At 39.2% G+C, this 27,803-nt stretch overlaps 1 protein-coding gene across 2 annotated transcripts in view; it reads left to right on the forward strand.

The window, feature by feature from the left end:
* The window catches only part of HACD2 (3-hydroxyacyl-CoA dehydratase 2), a 46,121-nt gene that overhangs the window by 12,851 nt on the left and 5,467 nt on the right, over window positions 1-27,803 (forward strand). For both annotated transcript variants that reach the window (XM_054044301.1, XM_054044302.1), the window contains exons 4-6: window positions 17,642-17,730; window positions 25,342-25,463; window positions 27,009-27,187. In XM_054044301.1, coding sequence (XP_053900276.1) covers window positions 17,642-17,730; window positions 25,342-25,463; window positions 27,009-27,187 — 390 coding nt within the window. The remainder of the gene's footprint in view (window positions 1-17,641; window positions 17,731-25,341; window positions 25,464-27,008; window positions 27,188-27,803) is intronic.

The following is a 27,803-nucleotide window of genomic DNA, read 5'->3' on the forward strand; positions in this document are numbered from 1 at the left end:
CATTGAGTCCCATTGGGTAGATAGAAAGATTAACTTAAGTAATCTATACAGCAGCCTGTGGAACCCCATAAAATTGGGTCCCTAATCCATGAACTATTGGAACTCATTTACAAAATTTCTTAAACATTACATGAATATTGTCTCATACTATAGAACTAATAATCCCTATTCCATGAGGAGATATCTTTGAGCTATAATATATCTTAATTAAAACTTTACATAGGTTTTCCTCAAAAAGCATTTTATCAAAGATTTCAATAAAGAAATTGAAATTGATTTTTTTAAATTGTTTATCCACCCTGATGAAAATGGCATTACTAGATCTACATTTCCATGATTTTCTTGTTTATTTCGCATGCTCTGTCCATTATTTTAAATAAAAAATACCCATGACAAAAACTTAGCCTTATACATTCCCATGAGTTGATGTCAATATTGCATTTTCTCACATTAGCCTTGAGGACATCCCTGTAGCATTCTTTCTGCCCTTCTCTAGTGAATTTGCCTTGGCTGAATTGAGAGTAGAAGATTTGTTTTGGCAGTCTGGAATCAGGCATCCAGACAACATGGCATGCCCAGCAAAATTGATGATAAATAATCATAGTCTCCATGCTCGTAATATTGGCTTACGAGAGGACCTTTATATTAGTGTGTCTATTGTCCCATTTGATTCAGAGAATCTTATGCATACAGCATTGATGATACTTCAGCACCTTAAGATGTCTCCTGTATGTTGTTCATGTTTCAGTCCCACTCAGTAGGGTGGGATCACAACAGCTTTATAGACCATGAGTTTGGTTTTGGTTCGGATGTTGCAATCTTCAGACAGCCTCTTTCTCAGATGACCATAGCTTGGCTTGCACATTTGAGCCACTACTGGATTTCTTCATCAACGTCTGCTGTCTGAGAGATGGCCTGGTCTCCAAGATATGGGAAGTGCACAACATTCACTAGAAAGTTATCATAGATCTATATTTCTGGGGCTGGGAATTATGCTCCAGGAGCTTGCTGATTGAGGACCTTTGTTTTCTGGATGTTAAGTGTCAGTCCCATTTTCTGATATGCTTCAGCAAAGATGTTTATAATCGCCTGAAGATCTGTTTCCAGGTGAACACACACTACGGCATCATTAGCATACTGAAGCTCGACAACTGAAGTCGGCGATGTTTTGATTCTGGATAGGAAGCAGCCAATGCGGAACCAGGTTGCCATCCTTTCGGTAGATTATCTGCACTCTGACTAGAATCTTATCAGTGATCAAATATAGAGCATTGCAGCAAGGAATGCTTGATGCCTGCCTTAACCCTAAAGGAGCCATAGTAGGTCCATTACAGAGGATCACCGCTTGCATGTTATTGTGAAGGAGATGAAGAGTGGTGACACATTTTGGTGAGCATCCATACTTCAGAAGGATTTTCCACAATGCTTCCCTATTAGTGGAGGAAAAGGCTTTTGTCTGGTTGATGAACGCCAAGTATAGTGGTTGGTGGTGTTCTGTACATTTTTCCTGCAGCTGGTGAGCAGTGAAGATCATGTCAATAATGCCTCTTGGTGGTCTAAACTCACATTTAGATTCAGAAAGAATGTCTTTGGAAAGTGGAAGATGATGATTCAGGAGAAGTCTTGTGAGGACCTTTCCTACAGTTGCTACCAGGGAGATTCCTCTATAATTTCCATGGTCAGATTTATCTCCTTTCTTGAAAATTGTCACAGTCATAGCATTTCTAAGTTCATCTGGGATTTTCTCATGGTTCCATATTTTGAGAACAAAAGTGTGTAGCTATAAGGTGAGTTCCTTTCCCCCTTGTTTTAAATTTCTGAAGTGATTCCATCAACTCCAGATGCCTTTTTGTCTTCATCTACTTAATAGCTCTGCGCACTTCTTCCAGGGTTGGAGGTATTGCGAGTTCATCTCTGATCAGATATTGTGGGATGAAGGTGAAGAAATTCATCAACTGCAGTGTCACTATTGAGGAAATCTTCGAAGTGTTCCTTCCAGTGTGCATTGATGGCTTCAGTTTCTTTGATCAACTCCCTTCCATCCTTAGATCTCAGGAGGTTGGCCTCCAAATGCATAGGCCATAAATGGTTTTAATGGCATTAAGGAAGCCATGTATATCATGGGTTTCTGTTCTTTCTGTCACGAATTCTTTCAGTCCTGTGCCTTTGCTTGTTGGTGAGCTGGCTTCTTTTGCACAGAGTTGATGTTCTGCCAGACACAAAAGTTGTTGTTTGTGATCAGTCAAGTGTTGTATCTTCTGATCATTATCATCAAATCAGTCCTGATGTTTTCTGACAGAACTCTAGTGTCTCTTCGCAGGCACTGAGGATGCTGGATTTGGGGGAAACCCTGCTGACACATTCAGTTGTCTTAGATTTGTCAGTTTTTCGCTGAGGCATTGGCAGAAGAGGTCACACTTTCTTGGATCTTTGAGTGCCTTTATACGGATTTTCTGTCTGCATAGTTTCCATTGAAGCTGTCATTTAGGGGCTAGTCTTCTGGTCATGATCAAGCAGATGAGGTGATGATCAGTCCAGCAGTCGTTGCTTCCAATCATGGCTTCAGTAATGCAGATGTCTGTCCAGGCCTGGGACTGCAAAATGACCTAGGCAATCAAATGCCAGTGCTTGGATTGTGGATGTTGTGATGTCCTGCATTTGTTTCACTGGCAAAACAAGGTGTTAGTGATAACAAGTTCACGTTCTGCACATTTGATAAGGAGGAGGATGCCGTTTGAAATGATCTTTTCTACACCTTCCTAGTCAAGTCTCATCCGACTCTATCATTAAAGTTGCCAAGAAGGATGAACCAATCTGTCACTGGCACACCAAAGAAAACTTGATCAAGGCTGGTGTAGAATTCTTCTTTGGCATCATCATTGGCATCAAGTGTTGGGGCATACGCACTAACAACAACAGTGCCCTATTAGTTCACTGCAAGTTTCAATCAAAGAGTCATAAGGCATTCATTGATTCCAATAGAGAGCTTGTTAAGTTGGTTGACAAGTTCAGTTTGGATGTCAAATCCAGCTGTGAGTTCAACATTCTTCTTCAAGTTTTCCTTTCCAAAAGAAGGTACATTAACCTCCTTGTTCCTTAAGCTCCCCCTCTCCTGCTCGTTGAGTCTTGCTCAGAGCAGCGATATTGATGACATATCGCATAATGTCTTGGGCCACAATTGCGGTAAGATGCTCTGGACAATCAGTATTAGGTTGGTCCATGAGAGTCCTGACATTCCAGGTCCCAAATTAGATGAAATGGCTTTGCTGATTTCAACCACTACAAGATTCCTCTGGATGTGGCAATGCAGCCTGGAGGTGTGATGCAAGCTATATTTGGGGCACCTTTTCTATTCCCTTCCCCATGTGGGGTGAGCAGAGCAAATCCTAAAAGGATTGCTCAGTTACAGTTGCCGAAAACACACTCCTGCCTCATCTGAGTTCTTAACGACTATCTTGTAACTGCAGCTTTCATGCCAATTTATGACTAGGAGCTCCCAGACATCACAATCTTGGTCCCATTGCCATTAGCTGGTCTCTGAAGGACTGAGGTATGTGCTGGTAGGTGGTGGTTCCATGAAAGATGTCTGCATGGATTCTTTTAATGTGAAGGAACCGTTGCACACCAGTTTCCCCACAGATTCTTGACGGGACAAGATCTTAATCCAATGGCAAGGAGACCCAGATATACTGCTTCACTGCAGCCTATATTCAGCTTTACAGCCATTGAGGATACTAGTGTCGACCTCTGTCTGATCTGCCATTAAAGGCATTATTCCCAAAAGATTGAGGGCTAGACAGGTTTATCATAATGATGGCCTGAATTCGCCATGTCACAGCACCATTGGAGGGCACATGTGGCTTTCCAAAAAGGACAACATTGCCATCTGCTCTCTCTACCACATTCTAGTGGTGCTGCTGCTGCTTGGTCCGTGATTGCTTATTTGTCAGAGCTACCTCTGCTTATTTCGCAGCTAACATTCACTGTAGGTTGTTGTTCTACGGTCCACCACTTGTGGACATTCTGGGTAACAGTGCAGCTCTGTAACCAGCGAATTATCACAACATACTTCAATATGCACATACACTGGCCCTTGACACTATAAGAATCAGGAGGGTCAAGATAGACTCACACCTAACCACACATGTGCAATTTAAGAACTACTATAGTCTTTTACAACTGCCTTTCCCTGAGGGTATGTCTATATTTGAGCTCGGAGGTGCAAAAATACATTTTATACATAGGTAGGTGGGGGAGAGGGAGGGTAGCATGGATGGTGGCTTGGGATAGTGTCCAAGGATGTACAAGAGGGTCGAGGTGGGTTTGTACTCAAAGGTAGCTTGAGGAGAGCTAGCAAGGATGCAGCTGAGTGAGCTGGGATCACACTTCCTAGCTCAAGTGTAGACGTACCATTACTCACAGAATACACTTAACCATCATTAAAGCATTAATAACTGCTTATGCTCCACTTCACTGCTGACAATATCCTTTGTAATAAAAGCCCTATGCCCTGCTACTGACGTAACGTACACAGTCAGCATGGAAATGATGCCTACTGCATCCTGAAGAGACAAATGAACCTCTTCCCTTTCATCACATGCATCAGAGGGTGCAAAACAGCTATCTCCTCGTATCAGTCTCAGCTCTGTCACACCTCAAAGTAATCCACAGATCTCTCAAACACCTCAGAGCTAAATACTGCTTTCACCATTCAGTACAGCTACACCTGACACTGACTACACTCACTTTACCTTTAGTGCATGCAGATGATAAATGCTTAGACTGTTATATTCCCAGCTCACTACTGACAATACTTTTTTTCCTAATAAACCACCCATGCATATTGTATCCTGAATGTATACATGCAGCTCTTACCTGTGCTAATGCACTGGAGGATGCAAAACATAGATTCCCTCATATAATCATACCTGTCACCTCAAGGTAATCCACCCATGTATCACAAACATACCTTTACACATGGGTCCCACTACTGCCTCCACCATTTAGTGTAGGCACACCTAACACACCCCTTGCACTTGGAGTGTATCCAAATAATTCCCATTGTCTACTGCAAGCTTCAGGGGAGCAGATGAAGGTGATGGGAGCAACCTTCCTTTCCCCCTTTTTGTCCTTTAATAGTGTTAAGTGGAATCCTGTGGGTGAAAGTGAGTGGGTTGTAAAAGGACATGAAGAGCTTATACATTTCAGCAACTGTGGTTGGCAAAGCAAAGATGTGTTAGTGGGGCATACTAGGGCATTGCTGAAAGAGGGTAGTGTTAATTTTGCATTTCCTAGTTTTCAGAAGTTTGAGTTTTGCTCAACTCACTGTTCTGCAAGGGGACGACACCACCAAGCAACCTTAACTCTTCATTAACTTAGTTTTTTTGGTCATTGAATGTGGAGATGTATTTTAGAATTGGGCAAGGCAAAGTCACTATTTATTCCAGATCTTACCAATAATAATCTTGTTTTCTTCAGTGGGACTAGTTGGGTGAGTAAGGATTACTTAGGTGAACAAGGGTTGCAAGTTCAGGCCCTAGCATATGGTCTGTTCTGTACAAAGTGTGACAAAGTTTCAAGCCTGTATTGGTGGGTCCTGCGCTTCCAGGCGGATTCAGTGGCCTCACAAGCTTGCTAAGGCCCTCAATGTGACCTCCTTTTCTCAGTATAGCAGCAAAGGTCACAGCTTATTGAGCTACTTTCATCACAGGCCAGTATGGGAGGTGGGAAGGTGGAATACCCATAGTCTCTGTTGCTCCTTAGAGCTCAGTAGGTGCAGTTCAGCCTCCTGCCTGGACCTAAGTCTGCTTTCCCTCTCAAGGGGATCTCTGTAAAGCATGGGGTAGAAGGGGGAAACCTGGGCCCACCCTCTACTCCAGATTCCAGCCCAGGGACACTAATGGTAGCAGCTGTTGGCAGCTTCCCCTTCACCACTGATGCTGCTTTGATTACCTGGGCCGCTTTCCCATGATCCCCTTTTCCCAGCTTCACCCTTACCTCAGGCTTCAGCAAAGTTTCCTCTCCTCCAGCCCCTTTCACCTGGGCTTCCTTGAGGGAACTGGAAGGAGAGCTTTTAAGCAGTATGAGTAGGACCTTGATTAGTTCCAGCTGTCTCCATTAGCCTAACAGCCTTAACTGACCCTTTGACGGCTAATTTGAGTCAGGTGCCTGCATTAGCCCAGTGACCTTAACTGGTTTAATTGGTGTCAGGTGACTTGATTGGTCTGGAGTAGCCTTTGTTTGGCTACCCAGGGAACAGGGACCTGCTCATCCTGAGGTTGATATATTTGCCTTCCACTTACTCTCTTATAGACGTCTGGTCTGAGTCCGTCACAACAGACAATAACTTGCCTATACACAGACAATAACTTGCCTAATAGAAACTGTAAACTCCATATCAGTAGTCTGGATTTCAATGCATAAGTGCTAGTAGAAAGCTTCAGTGTGTCTAGAAGTGCATGGACCTACAAACCCCACCTCACATGATGACAAGAAGGGCATCTTTGCAGTTGATTGATTTTTGTGCTGAAATGTTGCTACTTAAGCATTCTTATGTGTTACTCATACAGGCACTGATTCTGCAAATACTGTACTTAAGCACCTGCTTAACTTCATGCCCTATGACTATTTCCAGGGAATTGCTCACAGTGTGTGTAGTTAATATGTCTGTAAATCTTTGCAGAATCAAGGCCAAAGTGTGAAGAAGCCCACTTACGCTGCTCTACCAAATCCAGATGTTTATTTTTAAAACTAAACTACTTTTCATAAAGAAGTGGGAAGTTCTGCATTCAGAAAGTTCCTGTTGTAATTTGAAATACAACTGTTTGTTTAGTTCTTATTCAACAAGCATTCAAAGACAGGATCAATCAATAAAATGTCCTTATGATTCCAAATCCATAAAGCTACAAATCTGAAAACACCAGACACCATCTAAGCATCCCCCCAAATTTGAAGTATTTCCTGATGCTAGCATCAAGTCTGTTAATTTTCTGGTTTTAAAATGTATTTCAGTATAACCAAATATTGCTATTGGAAAGTTGAATTCAAACATTGATATATCTAGCAGCAGAGGGCAGTCTAATACTGTTTGATGCAATAGTTTTTGGCTTTCTGAATAATTGTTGCTCCAAAAAATTGTGTGTTTCTATGAAAGGCAATTAGTAAACCATGAATAGCGTCTCCAAGAAGTGAAAAGCTAGATCTTTTTTAAATTAGTGAAATTATAAAAGAAAATGTCTTTAAAAGAATAGATCTCTCCCTACCCATTTGTGGGAATACTACTACTTTGGACAAAAAAATACTTCATTAGAAGAAACCACTAGATTGCTTTAAAAGGGCCGGTACACTTAAGCAATCTGAATTTTTTTGTTCCAGTGAGGGTTTGACAACATTTTTTCTTAAATAATAGTGGTAACTATACAAACTCTTCCTGAATGAAATAATTACAAATGCTACTTTTAGCTTAATTTAGTACAAGTACAGTAGTTGCTTACAGGTTATAAAACTGGTCCCTAATTTAAGTATCTGGTAATTTTATACAATTATTTGTATTCTGATAAGATCCTGCAGTATAGTAGGTATTGGACATGTGCACATGAAGACAAAGTCCATGCACTTAAAAAAGTTACTAGAAAATAGTTATCAGGAGGCTAATAATATTTGGATTGTCACCAGCCACTTGATCAAGATAGCCGACTTTGACTTTCTGTTCTGAGTTGAGGAATATCCTTCTTCAGAAAACAAGCTTTTCTTTATTTTAGTAAAAATTACAATTTCTAATACCGGTTACCTGAATAGATACATTATTTCTTAACAGTATATTAGTGTTCAGTTCTTTTAAACATATAGTTACTATTCAACAGAATTATTTTCAAGTACCATTCTTCTGTAAAGCAAATGGGAAGAATTTTTCACAGGCTTATTACACTTTGTACATTACCTATCCCAAACTGGGATTTAACAGCCTGTTATCATAAATCACTGGATTATATTTAACCAATGCTGATCATTTCAGGAAAGGTGATTGCAGTTATAAACTAGTAACATTAATAACTCTCCCAGATTAACGTAACTTTCTGCTGTTACCCCAAGGTGATCAAATACTCAGTTACTGTCTCTCCAAAATAAACTGCACTCATTTTAAAAATGGTCCTTGTTAGTTGGAAAACTTCAAGTGAAACAGGATTTTCTTTCAGAAGTATTAATAAGGATTTATAATTCTTTCACTCCGCTTTTCTACAATCTCGTACAAAGGCTGGGCTTTAAATAATCTCAAAGCAATAAATGTTGATTTATAAATTAAACCATTTTGCTTAGGTGTCTAATACAAAACATCAGCACTATACTATTTGTGCCTGTTCCTCCAGGCTTCTCAAACCAGACCGATCTATAAATGGCTGCTGATAGCAGTATTCACAGTTCTTCTCAAAATGTCTCTTGGATGGTCTCCAGCATGTCCTGATTTATCCCAGTTTCTCTTCATTGTTCTTAAGGGACACCTCCCAGTACTCTGCATCCACTGCAGCCTTTTTGCTGATAGCATCTCATTGTACTTTCTGGACTCATATTGCATTTTGCCCTGGAACTCCTTTCACAGAACTATATGTTGTCAAATAATAGTCATTGAATTTGAGTTGAAAGTTCAGTTTAATAGTTTATGGCAATCTGGGAATTACATGAAACACTTCCTTGGAAAAATTTTAGACTTGAGTGGTCAGATGTCATGCTGCCTTTCTCCCTGAGGTTCTTCTGTCTTATGGAGCTTGCCTGCTTTAGAGTTCAGCCATGCTATGAAGTTGATTATTGTAAACTGGCTTCCAGTTCCACTGAGCCGCACACTCTGCTTTCCCTCCAGTCCCTGAGTTTTGTCTGTGAGTTTAGCAACTATTCCTGTTGGTCAAATCAAATTCCCTTGCTACGTTCTTAGCTGTCTTCAGTAGGGTTTTGTTGGTGCACCTTACATCACTCTTAAAGAATCAGTGGTGGGCTTGTCTGTTTTGCTACAATTAATTTCAGTTCATCATTCATTAAATCCTGCTGAGACCATCATATGGATTCTGAAAGTTCACACAGTGGAAAGTACATCCCATGATGTAGACAAATTAGAGGATTGGGCCAAAAGAAACCTGATGAGGTTCAACAAGGACAAGTGCAGAGTCCTCCACTTAGGACAGAAGAATCCCATGCACAGTTACAGACTAGGGACTGAATGGCTAGGCAGCAGTTCTGCAGAAAAGGACCTAGGGGTTACAGTGGACGAGAAGCTGGATATGAGTCAACAGTGTGCCCTTGTTGCCAAGAAGGCTAATGGCATTTTGGGCTGTATAAGTAGGGGCATTGTCAGCAGATCGAGGGACGTGATCGTTCCCCTTTATTCGACATTGGTGAGGCCTCATCTGGAGTACTGTGTCCAGTTTTGGGCCCCACACTACAAGAAGGATGTGGAAAAATTGGAACGAGTCCAACGGAGGGCAACAAAAATGATTAGGGGGCTGGAGCACATGAGTTATGAGGAGAGGGATTGTTTAGTCTGCAGAAGAGAAGAATGAGGGGGGATTCAATAGCTGCTTTCAACTACCTGAAAGGGGGTTCCAAAGAAGATGGATCTAGACTGTTCAGTGGTACCTGATGACAGAACAAGGAGTAATGGTCTCAAGTTGCAGTTGGGGAGGTTTAGGTTAGATATTAGGAAAAACTTTTTCACTAGGAGGGTGGTGAAGCACTGGAATGGGTTACCTAGGGAGGTGGTGGAATCTCCTTCCTTTAGAGGTTTTTAAGGTCAGGCTTGACAAAGCCCTGGCTGGGAGGATTTAGTTGGGAATTGGTCCTGCTTTGAGCAGGGGGTTGGACTAGATGACCTCCTGAGGTCCCTTCCAACCCTGATATTCTATGATTCTATGATCTCATCTTATGAGATAAACTGGCATATTTTCAGCAGAGTGGTTGCTACTAGCAGAATCCTCAAATGCCAAGTTATTTACTGAATTGCTTGCAAATATTTGACTTGTGTATGGTGAGAACTGTCTTATTCTGTGTGCCTTCAGAAATCATTGCATTATTCTTTTTCAAGTTCTTTTACTCACTCTTTCAGGAGTATCAGGATTTCAATGATTTCATTTGTTACCATCAAGTTTTTATCTGAAATTTTAAAATTTGCAAATTGTGTGGTGGTTTGCCTTAGTGAATCTGTATTAATTTTGAACATTCTAATGTGTTTGAGCTTTCAGTCTCTTTAGTTCCTGTTACTCCATAAGTCCCATAAACTTATTCGTCCACAATAAAATTTTTCAGCTCCCTGTGTAAGACACTGTTAGTGTAATGTCCCAAAATATTTTCAGTCAACACAATGGCATACTTCTTCTTTCACAAGCAGTGTTTCCACTAATAGCTTCAACTATATCCTTGTCTATCTTTTTCCCTTTGACATCTGGAAGCCTTTTAGGGTCTGTCTACATTGCAATTGAAAACCCACTGCTGGCCTGCGCCAGCTGACTCGGGCTTGCAGGACTCAGGCTAAGGGCCTGTTTAATTGAGGTATAGACCTTTGGGCTTGGGCTTGAGCTGGCTCGAGGAACCTGCAGGGTGGGAGGTGAGCTGAAGAAGAGCTCTGTGTAAGCTCAAAAGCTTGTCTCTTTCACCTACAGAAGTTGGTCCAATAAAAGATATCCTGGGACCAACACAGCTACAACGACGCTGCATGTTACATATGAAAACGTTGATGGCACTCATTAACACCTTCCAACATAACACCCTTTATCTCATTTCTGCCCATCCTCCCAATAAATATTAACCCTGAATGATTTATCTCCCAGACAGAAGAAGAAGAAGAATGGTGGGTTGAGAAGGGGGTAAAGATGGAGATTGGGGAGACCCTGACATGGGGGGAAGGGGGAAATGCAAACATAAACAGAGCCACTTGTATGTGGTGGAAGTGGGATGGCGGGGGGCACACAGACCCTTGGATGAAGGAGAGGTGAGGGGGTATAGGGAGTCCTTGAAATAGAGGGGAATGAGAAGGTGGCACAAAGGGAGCTGGTGGGGGTGGATTGGAGGAATGCAAGGAGCCTGTGGTATGTTAATTGAACTCAGCCTACAGAAAGTGTGTGAGGTTTGTTTGTAAGCAGAATGGATTTGATTTAAATCACTAGTCAGGAAGACTTGTTTTAATCATGGATTTCTACATAAAAGTACATTCTTTTCAAATTAGTTTTACAGCTATATCAGAAAATGAATGATTGGTTATTTCATTTACCAAAGGTAATTGAAGCAGATATTTATGAAGTCATTGGGAGGTAGACTATCTCCAATTCAACAGGTTAATCATTAATATTTGGAGGATTTTCTTGCCATGCTGTATTAGGAGGAGAACATCACCAGACAGACATTTAAATTGTTTTATTTAACTACAACAACGTTATGTGTTCTGGATTTTTTTCAACAGCAAACATAATATTTTAACAAAACAAGCATATGAATTTTGAATTTAGTTTAAACATTCAAGTTTTTTAAAATCAGGTTTGTTAAAACTGTTTAAAATAGTCAAATGAAATATTTAAAAAAAATTAAATCGACTATGTCAGCCAGGTCAATATGAGAAACTTAAAATATTGGCTTCTGCAACTAACTCAGTTGTCTTCACCTTCACTTTCCTGTTTGTTCATAATCTGGAAAAGAAAAACAAGCTTTCTTGCTTTTTCAGGTCCCGAACGATTTCTCAATTTGGAATGAATTAGTCTAAAGGAAGAAAATATTCTTTCTACACTGGCAGAAGATGCTACTGCTGTTAAGTGAGATTATCACTTCAACAGTCTCTGAATCCAAGTGCTTAAGTGACTTCCACCAGTTCACTGGTGTGACTTTCTTTAAAACATCATCAGCAAACATATATTTCTTGAATGGTTCACCCTTAGTTCTGAAGTTTATTATAGTTGGCATTATGGAGGGACGATTGCTGGATGTCCATGTCATAGCCAACTCCTTTTCTTCAGCAGCCAAGGTTTGACCCTCATACTGAGAATATTTGCAATTGAAGCTAGTGCTTGTCCCATTCTTTTTTTAATGCTTGTAATTTAACTCTGTCATTGCATATTTCTCTTTTTAAAATCTCACTCAGTTCCTTCCACATTTCAACAGCGTCAGCAATAAAACAGCTATTTCCCTGCATTTTGTTCAAGGCTACAGAAATAGGCTTCAGGGTACTCAGCATGTGTTCAACATTTCTCTTAAGCCCAATGTGAGAACTTTGGCTGTGATGGTGCCATCTATTTTTTTCACGATTTTGTTCACAAACTTTCATCAGATTAGGCCAGTTCTTGATACAGTGTTCAAAACAGTCCACTACTGAGTTCAGTCGCACGTCTTGTGGGAGAGTTAGCTTGGTTCCTCACACTTTTTTCAGAGCAGCTGCTGCAAAGTGGTTGTTACGGAAGTATTTTGCAGTTTCAACAACATTAGCCTTTATTCTGGAACACTGAAGTCTTTGGCTAGGAGATGCATCAAATGAGCACTGCAACCGTATGTTATTTGCTTGGAACTCTCTTCTAAATAATTTCTTCTCATCTTGGATATATTTGCAGCATTGTCTGTGACCAAGCTGCATACTAGACATTTGAATTTTTTTTCACAGTTTGTTATAGCTTTTACTGCTACTTCTTGTAAGTATTCTGCTGTGTGTGCATTTCCTGATGTATCAATTGTTTCTGTAGGAAGACATTCCCTTCTTCTGTTGTCACACAAGCACATACAACAGGATCATTGTGGACATTGCTCTACCCATCAAGACGCAGGTTAACAATTTCCCCCTCTAGACCTTTTGCACACTGCTCAAGTTCTCTTTCATATGCTTTATCCAGCAATTCGCCTGCAACATCTGCTCTGTTGGGAGAACTGTATCCTGGTCTTAATGACTGAACCATGTTAATGACGTGTGGGTTCTCAATCATTCGGAAAGGAGAGTTTATTGCATAAACAAACTGGGCACTTTTTTCATCAATTACCTCTTTTTGTAATCTGCTGGTTCTTATCACAAACTTATCTATGGTTGTTTCTGGATGATGGAGATTTTTTTTTCTTTTTGCTACAGGTGAGATGTACTGTGGCTATGTGACTGAAACACTATCATTGGCAGATAACTCTGAAACTACAGAAAATGATGGTGATATTGAAGGTGGATAGTCTTCAGAATCCTATATGTTGAGGATGGATTCTCCTAAACAAAATAAGTCAATGCAGTTATTTAATTATTATTACCATACTGCTCATTTAGTATTACTCATTTCATTCACTGACACTCAGTGCTACTTTAAAGGTGAAATTGTAAATGGAAGACCTGCCTATTTCAGCTATTTATTTTTTATAACAACTGCATCTAAAATGATAGTACCATAGAGTAACAACTATATATATATAGATATATATAGATATATTTTTTTTTTTTTGCTCAAACATGAGAATTCAAGAATAGTCCAGAAGGAAGACAGGCAGTCCTTAAGAAAGAAGTATGAAGTAAAAAAGTTTACCAACCTGAAGATCCTGCATGTTCAGACATGTTCCTTTCATCATCTTCAACACAGCTTCCTCCTGAGAAGGAACATTTCTCATGATGTTTTTTCATTTGGGCAACCAAGCCTCGCATTTCTTTGTTGCACTGTTTGCATTTTGCACACATGCCTGTCTTACCCACAGATAGAGGAACTTCATTAAAATATTCCCAAACTGGGTCTCTTTTACAGCCTGCTGCCATTATAGCTTTTCCCTTCTAATGAGAGAATGGCATGGTAGATCTCAAATCAATGAAGGTTACACTCAGAAAAACTTCAAGACTTCTGGAATACGCTGCTCAAACAGTTTCACTTTTGTTTCTACTGCCTGGCCCTCCATTCTCACATTTATCTCCAGACTTCTTCTCCTTGTCCAGATCTATTCCACCCCCAACGATCTTCTATTCATTGAACTTTTTGAAACTTTGCACTTTTAGAGAGAGGTAAGGGAGTCACTCTGTGTACACAAATTTGCAGAGGGACAGTAGGGTTGAGGTCTGTTAGTTCTCACCTTTATATATTTATTTATTTATTTAAAAATATGTTTGCTGTTAACAAACACGTTATCTCTGGAGACACAAAGGTATTTGAGAACTGCAAAACTAAGCATCTCTGATGGTATCTTCTAGACTGAGCACTGAGTCCCATTGGGTAGCTAGAAAGATTAACCTAAATAATCTATACAGAAGCCCCTGGAACCCTATAAGATTGGGTCCCTAATCCATGAACTATTGGAACTCATTTATAAAACTTTTCTTAACCATTACATGAATATGTTGTCTCATACTGTAGAATTAGAATTTATAATCCCGATTCCGTGATGAGATATTATATCTCAAAGATATATCTTAATTATAACTATCTTTAGATAGGTTTTTTCCCCCTCAAAAAGCATTTTATCAAAAAAATCAGATTTAAATAAAAAAACAATTTTTTTATTTTTTTTTATTTTTAAATCATTGATTTTTATCCACCTTGTTTGTAAGGTATTCTATAACTCTGGTGATAGGCATCCTGGAATGGATACGTTAGAATAGAGGGTAAAGTTGTGTCGGTCATGAGGCTTCATAGGCAATGTCTCTATACTATCACTTAGATCGGCAAAACTTGTGTCGCTGAGGGATATGAAAAAAATCACCCCTGAGCAATACAAGTTTTGCCTGCATAAGTGCCGGTGAGGACAGCACTATGTCAGCGGGAGACGCTCTCCTGCCAGCATATCTATGGCTGCTCATTGAGATGGTTTTATTATGTCAACAGGAGAGTTCGGCATAGAGAGGCTACGTGAGCAATTTTACAGCGGCACAGCTGTAGTGATGCAGCTGCAAGTTTGCTAGTGTAGACATGGTTTTAGTGTTGGTTAGCGGACAGATGGAGACAAGCTTAGTTACACAACAATCATAATTATCCGGTCAGTTTGGTCTCCCATTTGGGTTTAGACTCTTGCTTTTCACTGTGACTGAGTGTTTGTTTCACTACATTGTTAGCTCAAGCTATAATTCTATTTCTGTTCACACACACAAATCTCTAGGTCAAGTTAGTGGTGCTTTAAACTCAAGCTAGATGACCTGTGAGTAATGAAGTGGGGATGCTAATCCAACGTCTCTGAGAATTTAATACAGTAGAACCTCAATTTTTACAAACACCAGTCTTATGAATGATCTGTTATAGGAATCATATTTCCCATTTGGGGGAGAGGGAGACACGTAACAAAAGTGAAGTCTGAAGAACAAGTCAACATCCCTTTGCATTCTGATACCTTCAGTGCATTGGGAATCACTTTGCAGTCATTTGAAGGACAAAAAGAAAGTGATGCAGTGCATCAGACTGCAATTTGTGTGCTGTTCCTACTGTAACTAAGATGTTTCATTTTGAAAAACTCAATCCCTAATTCGTTCATAAAATAGGGATTTTATTGTGTTTAAAAAAAAAAAAAAGTCAGTTGAGTGTTTTGTGATGTGATCACTCACTTGAGCTAGGCTGATGGAGTAAGTGAAGCATACTAACTCAACCTAACTGTTGCAGTGAAGATAGCCTCTGGGACAGTGTTTCATTTAGTTCAGAAAAGTGGCTATTCCCAAATAGTTGCTACATAGCTCTTTCTGGCGGAGCCTGCAACCTGATCCAAACCTAATAGGACCCCATTACAAGTGTCAGGTTTGGGTTAGAAAACAACCAGACCCTCTTGGTATTGGGTTGGGTGACCTCTGATGATTTTCTCCGGCATATGGGGTTGCTGCAGTGGTAGCTGTTTGCCTCACTTCTGTCAACCACCACGTCTGTGTGCTGCAGTGAGTGTGCCAACAAGTCACAGTGCCTCTCACTCCACAGTGTGCACACAGTGCAGCGGGGGCAGCAGGAGCAGGCATACAGACACTGGGACATTCCACTGCTGGCACTCATTAAACCCCATGGGCAGGAGCGAGCAGCAGTGGCACTAACTCAGGTTCAGGGGAAAGGGTCGAGCTGGGTTTGAAAATGACTTGACCCTCGTTGGGTCAGGTCGGATGGGCTCGGATCCAGTTTGGGTCCACGTCAGGCCTAGTAGTCCTGTGAACAACAGCTAGGTAAAAGAGAGAGAGTCTCACATTTGGTATATGTCCTTGTGGTAGAGCACTCACTCTGCGTGGCACTGCAGCACCTTTGCCTCAGTCTGCCCAAGGGAGTCTTCAGCACACTTTGGTGATGGATATGGGTTAGCGGTCTGGCTAAGTCACTGAGAATTCAAACCCTTCTAAAATAACGGCCTCCCCAAGTCAAAGTCCAACATAAACACAAACTAAAGGAATTTTCAACCCTGCTTGACTCAGCTTTCAGCCCTTTTCTTTCAGGCTTTAGTTGCTTGCCTTAATGGCCCCAACAGGTCCTGGTAACAAATCAGACTAACAGTTTGTGTCACGCCTCCCCTACCCTCAAAGAGACTCTGGCAGACAAGTCTTCAGATGGCTCTTGGCCCACCCATGTTTCTTCCAGGACATGGTAACTGCTAGTCTCTTTTCCTTCCCAGTCAGTCCCAAACTGAGCTGGTTCTCTCCTTTTAACTGATCCCTGACTGCTCTTTGCAGGTGAGGTGGGCTGAGCTGATTGAGCCCACCGCAGCTTGTTAACCCTTCCTGGACTGAATGGGATTTGTATAACCCATCACACTCCTAAACGACTAGGCAGACTATAGGTTTTTTCAGCCCTTTTTCTGCATCTTTTGAGCTACACAGGAGTTCTATCATACTGCATTTCAGAAATCTACCCACCATTAATACATGGATAACATTGAAAAGTGCCATGCCTCAGTTATTTTCCTTACCTTAGATTGGGTGCCTTGGTTCTTTCCATCACTTCTACTACTTTGTAATGCCTGAATTAGCTCTTTTGAGGTCTGTACTGCCTGCCTGTCTGAAAAATCTAATTCTTGTGAAATTAATTTTTTTTTGTCAGTTCCTTCTGAACCCTTCCACATCCTTGCCTCTCGTTTCTTTTTCTCGTTCCTACGCAGTCTTTATTCATCTCCCAAGCACTGCTGGTGCTAGATGTTTGCAGTAATTTGTGTTCAGTTAACGTAAGAACAGCCATACTGGGTCAGACCAGTTGTCCATCTAATCTAGTGTCCCGTCTTCCAACAGTGGCTCTCCTGCCGGCAAAATAAAACCATCCCCAACGAGCGGCAGTAGCGCATCTCCTGCCAACAAAGTGCTGTCCACACCGGTGCTTTTCATCAGTAAAACTTTTGTTGGTCAAGGGTATGTTTTTTTTCACACCCCTGACTGAGAAAAGTTTTACCGACAAAAGTGCAGTGTACACATAGCCTTACTCACCCAGTTTTCTCCTTGGGTATTAAGGTCTGTGCCATACTCTTTGCAACAAGACTGATTATTTCTTATTTGTATTAGGATAGTGTCTAAAGTCCCAATCAAGGCATCCCATTAGTACAAGCACATCATAGGACACAGTCCCTGCCCTGAAAATTTTGCAGTCTAAAGTTCATGATCCTGTGTTTTAAAAGTTCAGTTTTACTGGAGTTTTGCTAAATAACATTGTGCTTTAGTAAATCTGTCTTTCTCCAAAATAGTAAAACTGAGTATATTTATCAGTCCTAAAATATTTTTCAGGCATTGTGCCCTCTTCTGTTGTCCTGACTGCTTTCCAAGTGATGTCAAGGGTTTTCCTGACATGGGCTGTAACACATAGTGTAAAAGAGGTAAGTTTAAGCTACAGGAGAGAGAATGAAAGGTAATGAGAAGGTGCTACAAAGAAGCCAGTGTCAGTCACTTTTCTTTAATTTAAATATGTTCTTCTCTGCCTCCTCACATCTGAATGGTTTATATGAGAGGTCTATACACCACAAAAATATATTTGACTATAGCTTACATGGTATTTACATGTTACATGTTGGCATTTTCTTTGATCATTTCTCTCTCTTCCCATGCTTAGTTTAAGGGAATCTTACATTTTTGACACAATAATTCCACTTGTATTCAGAATATTTGGGCAAATGAAATGATGGGAAAGACTTAATTTCTGGTATTTCACTTGTGGTGGCCCTCTGTATAGAGGTGATAATCAGAATGAAATAACTTGCTTCTGTTCCAAATACTAGTGTATCTCATTGGTCATAAGCATCCCAATTCTGGCCCACCACCATGACCACCTCCTTGGACTTTAGGTTTTTTTGATAGCTGAATCTAAGCTCTTTCACTTCCAAAATTACCATTATACCACGGGTCTGGAGATTAAGGGGGGCTAGAAGGGGTGTAATATTGTTTTCTAGTTATCCGACGGTAGATTCTTCTGGCAAATTCCTCTAAATAGGTGGTGATTCTAGAAAAGCCAGTGAGGGATTGTCACTATGTCTTCAATTGAGATTCCCCCTTTACATTTGTAATTTCCATTAACTAAACTTACTATCCTAAACCCAAAATCCCACTTTTTCAGTATATCATTTTGAATTGGGCAATGCCAAACCATTGTTACCTGAATCTTGCTACTGTATCATATCCCTTTCTACAGTGTGTCTGATCCTGCTTTCATTAAAGGGAATAGTAAAATTACTTTTGAGTTGGAATAGGATTAAGAATTGTAGGTGTCTTTGCATTAAGCTTACAATATTTTCCTGAACAGTATTTCTAATATTCTGTTCTTTGTACTGAGAATGGAATATTTTTCAGATAATTTGTTACGTTTAAGAGAATATTCCTTTTATCACAATTAGTGTATATCACAGTAGGTCCCGAAAAGCGTGCTATGAGCTGTCCAAATGTATGTACAAACAAGTGGAGGAAAAGAATATGATATACAAGCAAGATGATCAAGGTAGTGATTAGCACATATTTTACTGGAGCCATGAATTTGCAGGTTTTCTAACACCGTGAAATAATCCTTTCCACTTGTTCATTTGATAAGCAAAAGAGTATTTAAACATTTTTCTTAATAAAATCCAAAACACCTATGTGAAAACATCTGCTTTTCCTCTGACAGATGTATCTTCAGTATGCAAGTATAGTAATGTTCTAGTCCCTGTTGACTCCAGCAAAAAAAAAGGTACCAGAGATGGCTGCCGGATTTCAAACAAGCAAAATGGGATTCTGAGACTTTAATTAGGAGTAAAGAATTTAGTTGGGGATTGGTCCTGCTTTGAGCAGGGGGGTTGGACTAGATGACCTCCTGAGGTCCCTTCCAACCCTGATATTCTATGATTCTATGAAAGAATTAATGTTTATATTTAGATATATCTTAAGATACATCTACACACCACAAGTGAAAATATTATTGTTAGTTCTATAGTGCCATTGGGATTCATGGTGCCTCGTAAACAAGAACAGTAATATAGAAATTATCCACATTAGAGATTTTCTTCATTATCTTGGCACTAAAATATTAAGGATTAGATTGCCTAGACTACTTTTTTAATATCCCCAAAGGTAGGGTGAGGATGGCGAAGATTCAAATTGGATGCTAGCTTTAAGCATGGTAGTTAAACTACCCTGAGACAGTGACTAAAAGAAAGTGGTAGCAGGTCAGGTGAGGAGATGATCTATGGACACCAGATCCCAGGTAGACATGGTGCTGTAATGTCTGGTATTTACAGTGTCATGAGTGTTCTGCTTTTTCTAAAGGGCTGTCTGCACAAGTGATCTCCTTGATGAAGTCCAGGATTAAATTTACGCACCTTTATGGATTTTGTAAGACATAATATGTATATGCATGATGAGGTTTTTTTAAATACACTTCAATTTTGCTGTTTAACTTCTTGAGTTAGAAGCATTTAATATACTGCTTTCCAGAGTGCTTGCAGATATGATAGATTCTTTGAAAGAAGAAACATCAGTACCACATTCTTCCTCTGTACATTGACCATCTAGGAACTTATTCTGATATGATCGCAAGCATGAATCTTGCTGTTAACATGTTTGTGCTTCTCATGATTTTGTTGGGTTTGGTGCTATCATGTTTATAGATATATTAACTTATAGCTGCATGATAGACTTCTGTTAAGCTTTGTGTGATATTGTATGGTGGGGGGAGGGGAGAGATTACCTTATTTTCTTTGGGTCAGCTAGGACTGGCAGTCGTTAGCCTTATAGAGAAAGTCCAGCATGTGGTGCAATATCTGCTGTCCAGCAGTTATTTATGAAGTGTCATTACATCCTGAGTTGAGTCTGCTTGGCCTCTGTGGTTTGGTATGTGCCAGTATTGTGGTTCCAAGGAAAAAAGGGAAAGAAAGTGGTTAGAGCAAAACATGGGTCAAAAAAAAAAAAAGGGTAAGGGTAATAATGGGGAGCCTTCCACTTCCATGTCATATATTTGAATCTATTTAGAGCAGTAGTGACTGAACCATGCTATCATGTGATGCCTTGTTGGTTGCCCGTATGAAATGCAACTTGATTTTTCTCCAGTTCCAGTGGAAAGGTGTTCGTATTAGTATTGGCACCCTTATTAGCGCTCTCATCAGAAAGGTCAGGAATTGATGACATGAAGACCAATGTATATTTTATTTTTAGAGATGGTCTTTCAAAAACAGAATAGAATTCTATCGGATCCTTGCAATCTCCGTCTGTTTTATACAATATCTTGGGTGGGTAAGTGGAAGATGTCAGATTCTGAGTCTATGAACTTGACATCTTTCACCAGCAATCAAGTATACTAAAAATTACTTGAAAAGAAAGACTGCCAATTGAATAGGTTAATATCCTAGTTTTATTAGGATATTATTATTATTGGGACTGCAAGAGCTTTTATCAGGGCAGATAAAATAAAACCCACACTAAAAAGATCAAAACTCTCAACGACAAAATGCTGTAGGCCTGTAGACCATTATTTACACTGATGGTAATAATACCTGCACTGACATAAAACTGGAGTAACAGAAACACTGGAGCAACTCATGTATCAGGCCCTGTATATCTATTTGGAACCCCACATTTTCTTTGTGAAGATAATAAAACAGGATTGGAAGGAGTTGTACTTACCCTTATAATTAACATTTGTATAATATATATGGAGATACACCTATCTCATAGAGCTGGAAGGGACCCCGAAAGGTCATCTAGTCCAGCCCCCTGCCTTCACTAGCAGGACCAAGTACTGATTTTGCCCCAGATCCCTAAGTGCCCCCCTCAAGGGTTGAATTCATAACCCTGGGTTTAGCAGGCCAATGCTCAAACCACTGAGCTATCCCTCCTTTCTAAACACCCACCCATTTTCAATCCTCTATCACTTCCCAAATATTCACATTGTAGGCTGAAATTTTTCAGAAAAGCTTTCTGACCAAAGATTATTCTTGTTTTTAAACTTTGAGCAAAACAATTCAGCCATTTTGAGTATGAGAAAACCTTTTTACACATCATAAAAATCAAAAAGCATGAAGAACTCCCTTTTTTTTTTTCTTCGCCCCCAACCTTAGGATATCTTTCATGCGTATGCATGAGGGAAAATGATTAAAGTTGGATAAATGACTTTATTTTGTCATATTTCCTGGATTCTGAACATTAACTTTACATCCCAGCATAGTCTTTTTTTTTTGTTTTTGTTTTGACTAATATAAAGATTGTCTCCTATTCGTAATTGTGAGGATAAGCTAAAATAAATCCAAGACCTTCATTGGTAATCAATTTGAAATCGCTTTTGACAGCAATTTATATCTGTGGTCTGAACAGCTTAGTTAAGAAGCTTGTTAAATCATCAGTCATATTAAGAGCATGAAATATACTTTGAACAAATATCTAGGACAGCGTTCCAAGGCCTACAGGAAGAAACAAGTATTTTAAAAATTAAAAAGAGGAGTTTTAATGAGTGCAAATGACTTTTGAGGACAGCGATAGACTGATGGCTTTGTAAAGTCTTGCTGTCCCTTTTTTGGCTCTCCTGGGTTATTTCCTTGTAAGGAAAGGAGAGGGGATGATACTTTTGCTGAATTAACCGTAGCTGTGTCTAATCGAATAAGACTCTCTTGAGAGATTGTTTAGTAAATCAAGCCCTTGAGGTTTGGTAATGTGCCTCTTGGACTAATTCAGTTAGTGTCCAAAAACACAGAACGAGGAGTTTTAGCCATGATAAATAGATTTCCAGTGTGTCTGTCAGTAAGTAACTGGTACCTAATTCTTTGTGGCGATATAAAGAACTTAGCCAAAAATAATGAAGAAAATGAATACTCAGTCTGTGGCTTTGCTGCAAAGAAAAGACTTGGTTGAGAACAGATTTAAAACAGTTCAGGCATGCCTCCTGCTGAACTGGCTTCTAGCATTGACCAACAGGTGTGGAGGCCAGTTTGAACACAGTTCTAAGACCTCATCCACATTGGTTGGTTAAATGGCCATTGCAATGATTGATAGAGCACTGTTTCATGTTTTCATATACAGCTTTCTTGGTGTAGATCAGGAATGAGAGGACTGTGACTTCAGAAATCAATGGCAACAGAAAAGTTATACCATAGAATTAGATCAGAGCTATCTAGGTTCTTTTTCCCCACTTATGTCAGTATTTTTCGTCACCCACTCCAAGTACCAGTTTCTTGGCACCCTTTCCCCTTACTCCCACCATTTGATGCTTCTCAAGTGATAAATTATTTCCCACATCCACAGTAATCCACTCCTCCTCCTTGATTTAAGAGACAGAGGTCAGAACAGCATGTGAATCTTAACTTTCATCAGGGTCCATCCATTTCCCAACACAAAATAAATTGGCAGACTTGAACTCACCAAATGCTGCTCCTGATTTGACCAGAAGGGGCAGCTATTGAATGCTTTGAAACTGCCTATCCCTGGAAATAGTACCACCTGTGCAATGCTCCTAATTCTCTCCAGCTTGAGGAGTAAGCTTTGCTATTGATATTTGTGAAGCAGTAGCACCCAAAGAGGATTTAGGACTCCATTTTGCTGGGTGCTGTAGACACACACACACACACACACACACACACACACACACACATAGCAAAAAATGTTTTCTGGGGTTGCTGTTTTTTCTTATGTAATGCCATCTGATTTTGCAGTCTGAGTGTAATAAAATAGCATCTTTTTGTGTGTGGTGTCCCATGAGCTTTTGACAAGCAAACATATGATCAGCCCTATTTACGAGCAAACATTTCCCCTATGCCCGTATATTATCTTGTTCCTCTTTTTGTGTGTGTGTGCATGTACTTTACTCAGGGTGAATTGTGTGTGTGTGTACCACCCACACCTACTGACTTCCTTTTCCTCTTTTAAGAGTTGGAGAAAAAAGGAAAATATGCAAGTACCAGTTGGTGAGCTGTTTTGCTTTTGTTGTTCTACAGTCCAGTGAAATTGGGCTAACGGTGTTCACTAATAGCAAAGAAAATTCATGACATTTTTCTCCTGGAAGAAAACTGTACATAAAAATGTTTGCTGAAATAAGCAATGTATTAGAGCTTGCCTCCATTTGTAATGCAATTTTGTGGCCACATAAGCTGCCCCATTATTGCTGTTCCTTTTTGAAGTTGTGCTTCCAAATCTAAGCTTTCTTTTTTAAAAAAATCTTATTGTTGTGAAAATAAATTTCAGACTGTGAATTGAGTGAAACTGATGCAGTGATGTCGTCCTGAAACAGTATGTCTTAGAAGAGCAAAATGGCCTATTCTTCTTGTGTATTTCAATGTATTTACAGTGAAACCTAATGATGCTTTACATATCAATGTTAACTATTTCACTGTTCCTAGTTTTAGCAGAAATTACATTGGATGTAGTAGCAGACATTGGGACAAGGCAGTGAGCCAGATAGTTGTCAAGTTTACTGAGGTAGATAATGAATCCTCCCACATACACACGCAGACACACGAAGGTTGGGGGCAGAAGGGAAAAGGAGATGTATCTTTTTTTGCAGTGCCAAAAATTTCAACTTCCTCATTAATGCACAAAACTCAAATAGAACCCCATGCCTCCCTCGCTGCCAAAAGCTCTGTCTTCCCAGGTGAAGCTTTCAACCTCCAGGTTCCCGCTTGACAACCTCAGTGATGCAGTTAATGCTTTTTAATACACTACGTGCATCATGCTGAAAACTAAATATTTAGGGCAGTGTAAATCTATTTATAAGGCTCCCATCAGCATAGTATCTGAGCACCTCACAGTTTTTAATGTATTTATCTTCACAACACACATGTGAGGTAGGGAAATATTATTGTCCCCATTGTACAGATGGGGAGCTGAGGCACGGAGAGGCTAAGTGATTTGGACCATCCTCTCTCTCCTAACTAAACCTAATAGCCCCTCCCCCTGAAGTTGGGGAGGCAATAAGGAATGGGTACAAGCCTGGGGATTCAGGCAGTGGAAAATTATTCCATGGGGCTTTTGCACATCATTTAGGCCAGTGGTTCCCAAACTGGGGTTTGCAAAATATTACAGGGGGTTCTCGGGAAAAAATTCCCTAATGGTGGACAGAGCTGTCCCTAGGGACCCCATGCAGCACGGGGCCAGCAGCCTGGAGCCCTTGGACTTCCAAGAGCTAAGCAGATCAAAGCAAACAGATCTATCACATTGAGGAGATTTAAACTTCAAGACTCCTTATAAGAATTGCAAATGGAGATGGATATTTTTTGCTGTTTTTAAAATTAAATAGGCAGCTAGTATTGTTTTTAAAATAATTCTGAAGAACAAGTTTAAGCTTTGTTGTAACGTGTGCTGTTTGCCTGGACTGCTCAAGACCTGAATGCCTGTGTAGGAGGAACTTTTTGAGTTGGCTGCTTAAATACCTTCATGCTGTTTCACATCTGATACTCCTTGATGACACATAGGAGCCTTGTCTTATAACAGGCTTATTCAAAGTGATACAAGCTACGAAAGTGAGATCTTGGAAGAGTGTTGCCGTTTTCATAATGTAATAAAAATACTGTAATGCTAAATAATAATTAATAATAGTGAGTAATAAGCATGTCATTAAAAACAAATGTTATATTTCCAAGATCATTGCTTTTATAATTTATACTCAGGTAAAGGAGACAATCCCTGGAAATAAAAGGAGGGGGTCGCGAGACTTGACATTTTAGTGAAAGGGGTTCACAGGTTGTTAAAGTTTGGGAACCACTGATTTAGGCCTAGTGTGTTGCATACTTTTAAATTATATTTTCCATTTTTCTTCAGAATTTTTCACTATTGGGAGAATATTTAGAATTAACAAGGAAAACTATTACTAAAGCACCATGTTGATCTTCAAGTGTATCTTTGGAACTTACTTTCTTAAATGAAACAATAAAACAAGGTGCAAGGGTGGATTATTTTGAGAACTATTTCTTGTCATGTGAGTAGTTAACAATTTATAATTTCTGAAGTTGTTGTACTGTATATTTTCTTCCTCTCTTTAATAGGTACAGAATGAAGATAGTGTCCTCTTATTTGTTGTTGCCTGGACGATCACTGAAATTATCCGTTACTCCTTTTATACGTTTAGCCTATTAAACCACCTCCCTTACCTCATCAAATGGGCCAGGTAAGTTGCATAAAAGGAAGGTTGCCCTTTGCAGATATTTTACTGACTTGACAGGAAAGTTTATATAACCACACAGAAAATTAGTCTAATAAGCATGGAAAATAATTGTTGTACACAACATAATTGATTATTAGCTGACAGTAGCCACCTCATAGCCACAAATGGATATGTCTCCATGTCCAGCTCTTGCTCCCCTCAGACAATTTGTGTGCTTAAAATCTGTTAAATAGAAGTTGACATTAATGATCTTTAATGTCTCCCAATTGGAGACTTTATTTCTTTCATAATCACTTTGGATATGAAAATTCTTGTTATAAACTTAGTTTGGTTTTTGTTTTTGTTTTTTGTGACCAATGATATAAATATCAAATACTATATTTGCTTTTTTCCAGAATCAGTCTATAGTGAATTAATGTACTAACTTTCAACACTAGCTCAGAAAAGTAATAAGAGTTGTAATCCAATAGATCAGACTGTCACTGCAAAATAATCAATCAAATTTGGACTTTTTTTGGTCGCTCAGCAGTTCATCGTGAATATGAATACCAATTTTAAGATTCCAGCTAAATGGGAGCATGGAAATTTAAGGACACCATCAACTCAACATCTAGCAATAAAAAAAATATATTTTGAGGTACTATGCTTGCTTCTGAGTCCTGCCAATTATATAGTTTTAAAGTAATTTTCTTTTTGTATGTCTCTTTCACACAGTAGTGAGGAAAGAACATAAAGAAATGTCAGTCACCCTGTTACAAGTTTCTCTGTTATCCTTTAATAAACTAATTTTGGTAGCTGAATATCAGAGATATAATAAATGTGTCAAATTTCTTTATCGTACAACAGGCTCCTATGTTATCTGTGCTACAATTATCTCTATTTTAAAGGAACATGAAAATTTAAAAATCACACTTCTGTCTGAAAATGTTCATTTACTATTGTTATAAGTTACTCCCTGTTATAAGATGGCTATAACTGAAAGAGAGGGAAGAAAAAATTTACAGCACTCGGTTTATAGTCAGTTTTACTGTTTCCCAGTTTTAGACAGTTTCCTTTGTTTGTACAGATCTTTTATATAGCAATAAGGCAAAATGTCTTTTTAAAAGGCAAATGTGATGAAAAATCCTCAAGTTGGCAGTGGCTCAGGGACAGGTATTGTACCTGAAACTACTTTTAACTCTTTATAGACAAGATTTCAAGCAGATATAGACTCTTCAGCAAGTTAACTATCAATAGCAGGTGGTTCAGAAATGTGAATTACAATTTTACAGGGTTATATTCAAATATAATTTGCAGCTTATCAAAGACACTTCTGCATTCAGTGAAATTTGATTGTTGGTCTGAACATTTTACCTTGGAGATAGCAACGTCATCTTACTGTGCTCTAATCAAATACCAATTGATACTGAAATAACAAGGCAAATATTAAATTTGTTTGTGGTTATTGAAAAGAGGAGTAACCATAACATAATTTAACAAATAATTTCACTTATAAGAGTTTGGGACTGATTTATTTTTTTATGCCTTTCCCTAAATGTTTTGTTCTAGGTACACACTGTTCATAGTACTGTATCCAATGGGAGTCTCAGGCGAATTACTCACAATATATGCTGCTTTGCCCTTCGTCAGACAGGCTGGCTTGTATTCCATTAGCTTACCTAACAAATACAATTTTTCCTTTGATTACTATACATTCCTGATCCTGGTTATGATCTCTTATATTCCAAGTAAGTACACCATTATGTTAGGGTTTTGTGTGAAAACAGTATATGTAAAGCTAACTGAGAAACCGAGTGATTAAACTGTATGCATAGCTAGCTAGCTTTGCAGGTAGCAACATACTTTTCTGAACGTTTCTTAAAAAAAAAAAAAAAAAAAAATGATCAGACAAAAGTAGAACTACAGCAGTCAGCATTTGCCAATGTTTACCACATAGTGGTAATGGAGAAACTAGGATTTTTTTATCTATACTTGAAATATAAAATAATTGTAGAATCTTTTGGCAAATGTTGACTTTTTAAATTATTTTTCTCTCTGCCACTCTCTTTCATTAACGGGACTTGGTTGTTCTGAACACAGAGTTAGTCTATGGTTTATAAACAAATTTGTTTGTTTATTTTTGGGTTATTTCTTCATGACTTTTCCAGTAGTTAAGTAGATGAGTGGCAGATTTGCTATCCTCACAAAAACTGCAGAGCAGTGCACTTTTTTGCTCAAACAAAAATAGTCTTTGTGGGGAACACTGTTTTTGTACTCATCAGGGATGCTTCTTTAGCTCTCTTATCTTGAAGGGGAGAGGCAATCTGACTCATAATTTAGAAAGATATAATGTAGCTCTTGTTT

This window comes from Malaclemys terrapin, chromosome 11, assembly GCF_027887155.1.
Source record: "Malaclemys terrapin pileata isolate rMalTer1 chromosome 11, rMalTer1.hap1, whole genome shotgun sequence".
NCBI classification, from domain to species: Eukaryota; Metazoa; Chordata; order Testudines; family Emydidae; genus Malaclemys; species Malaclemys terrapin.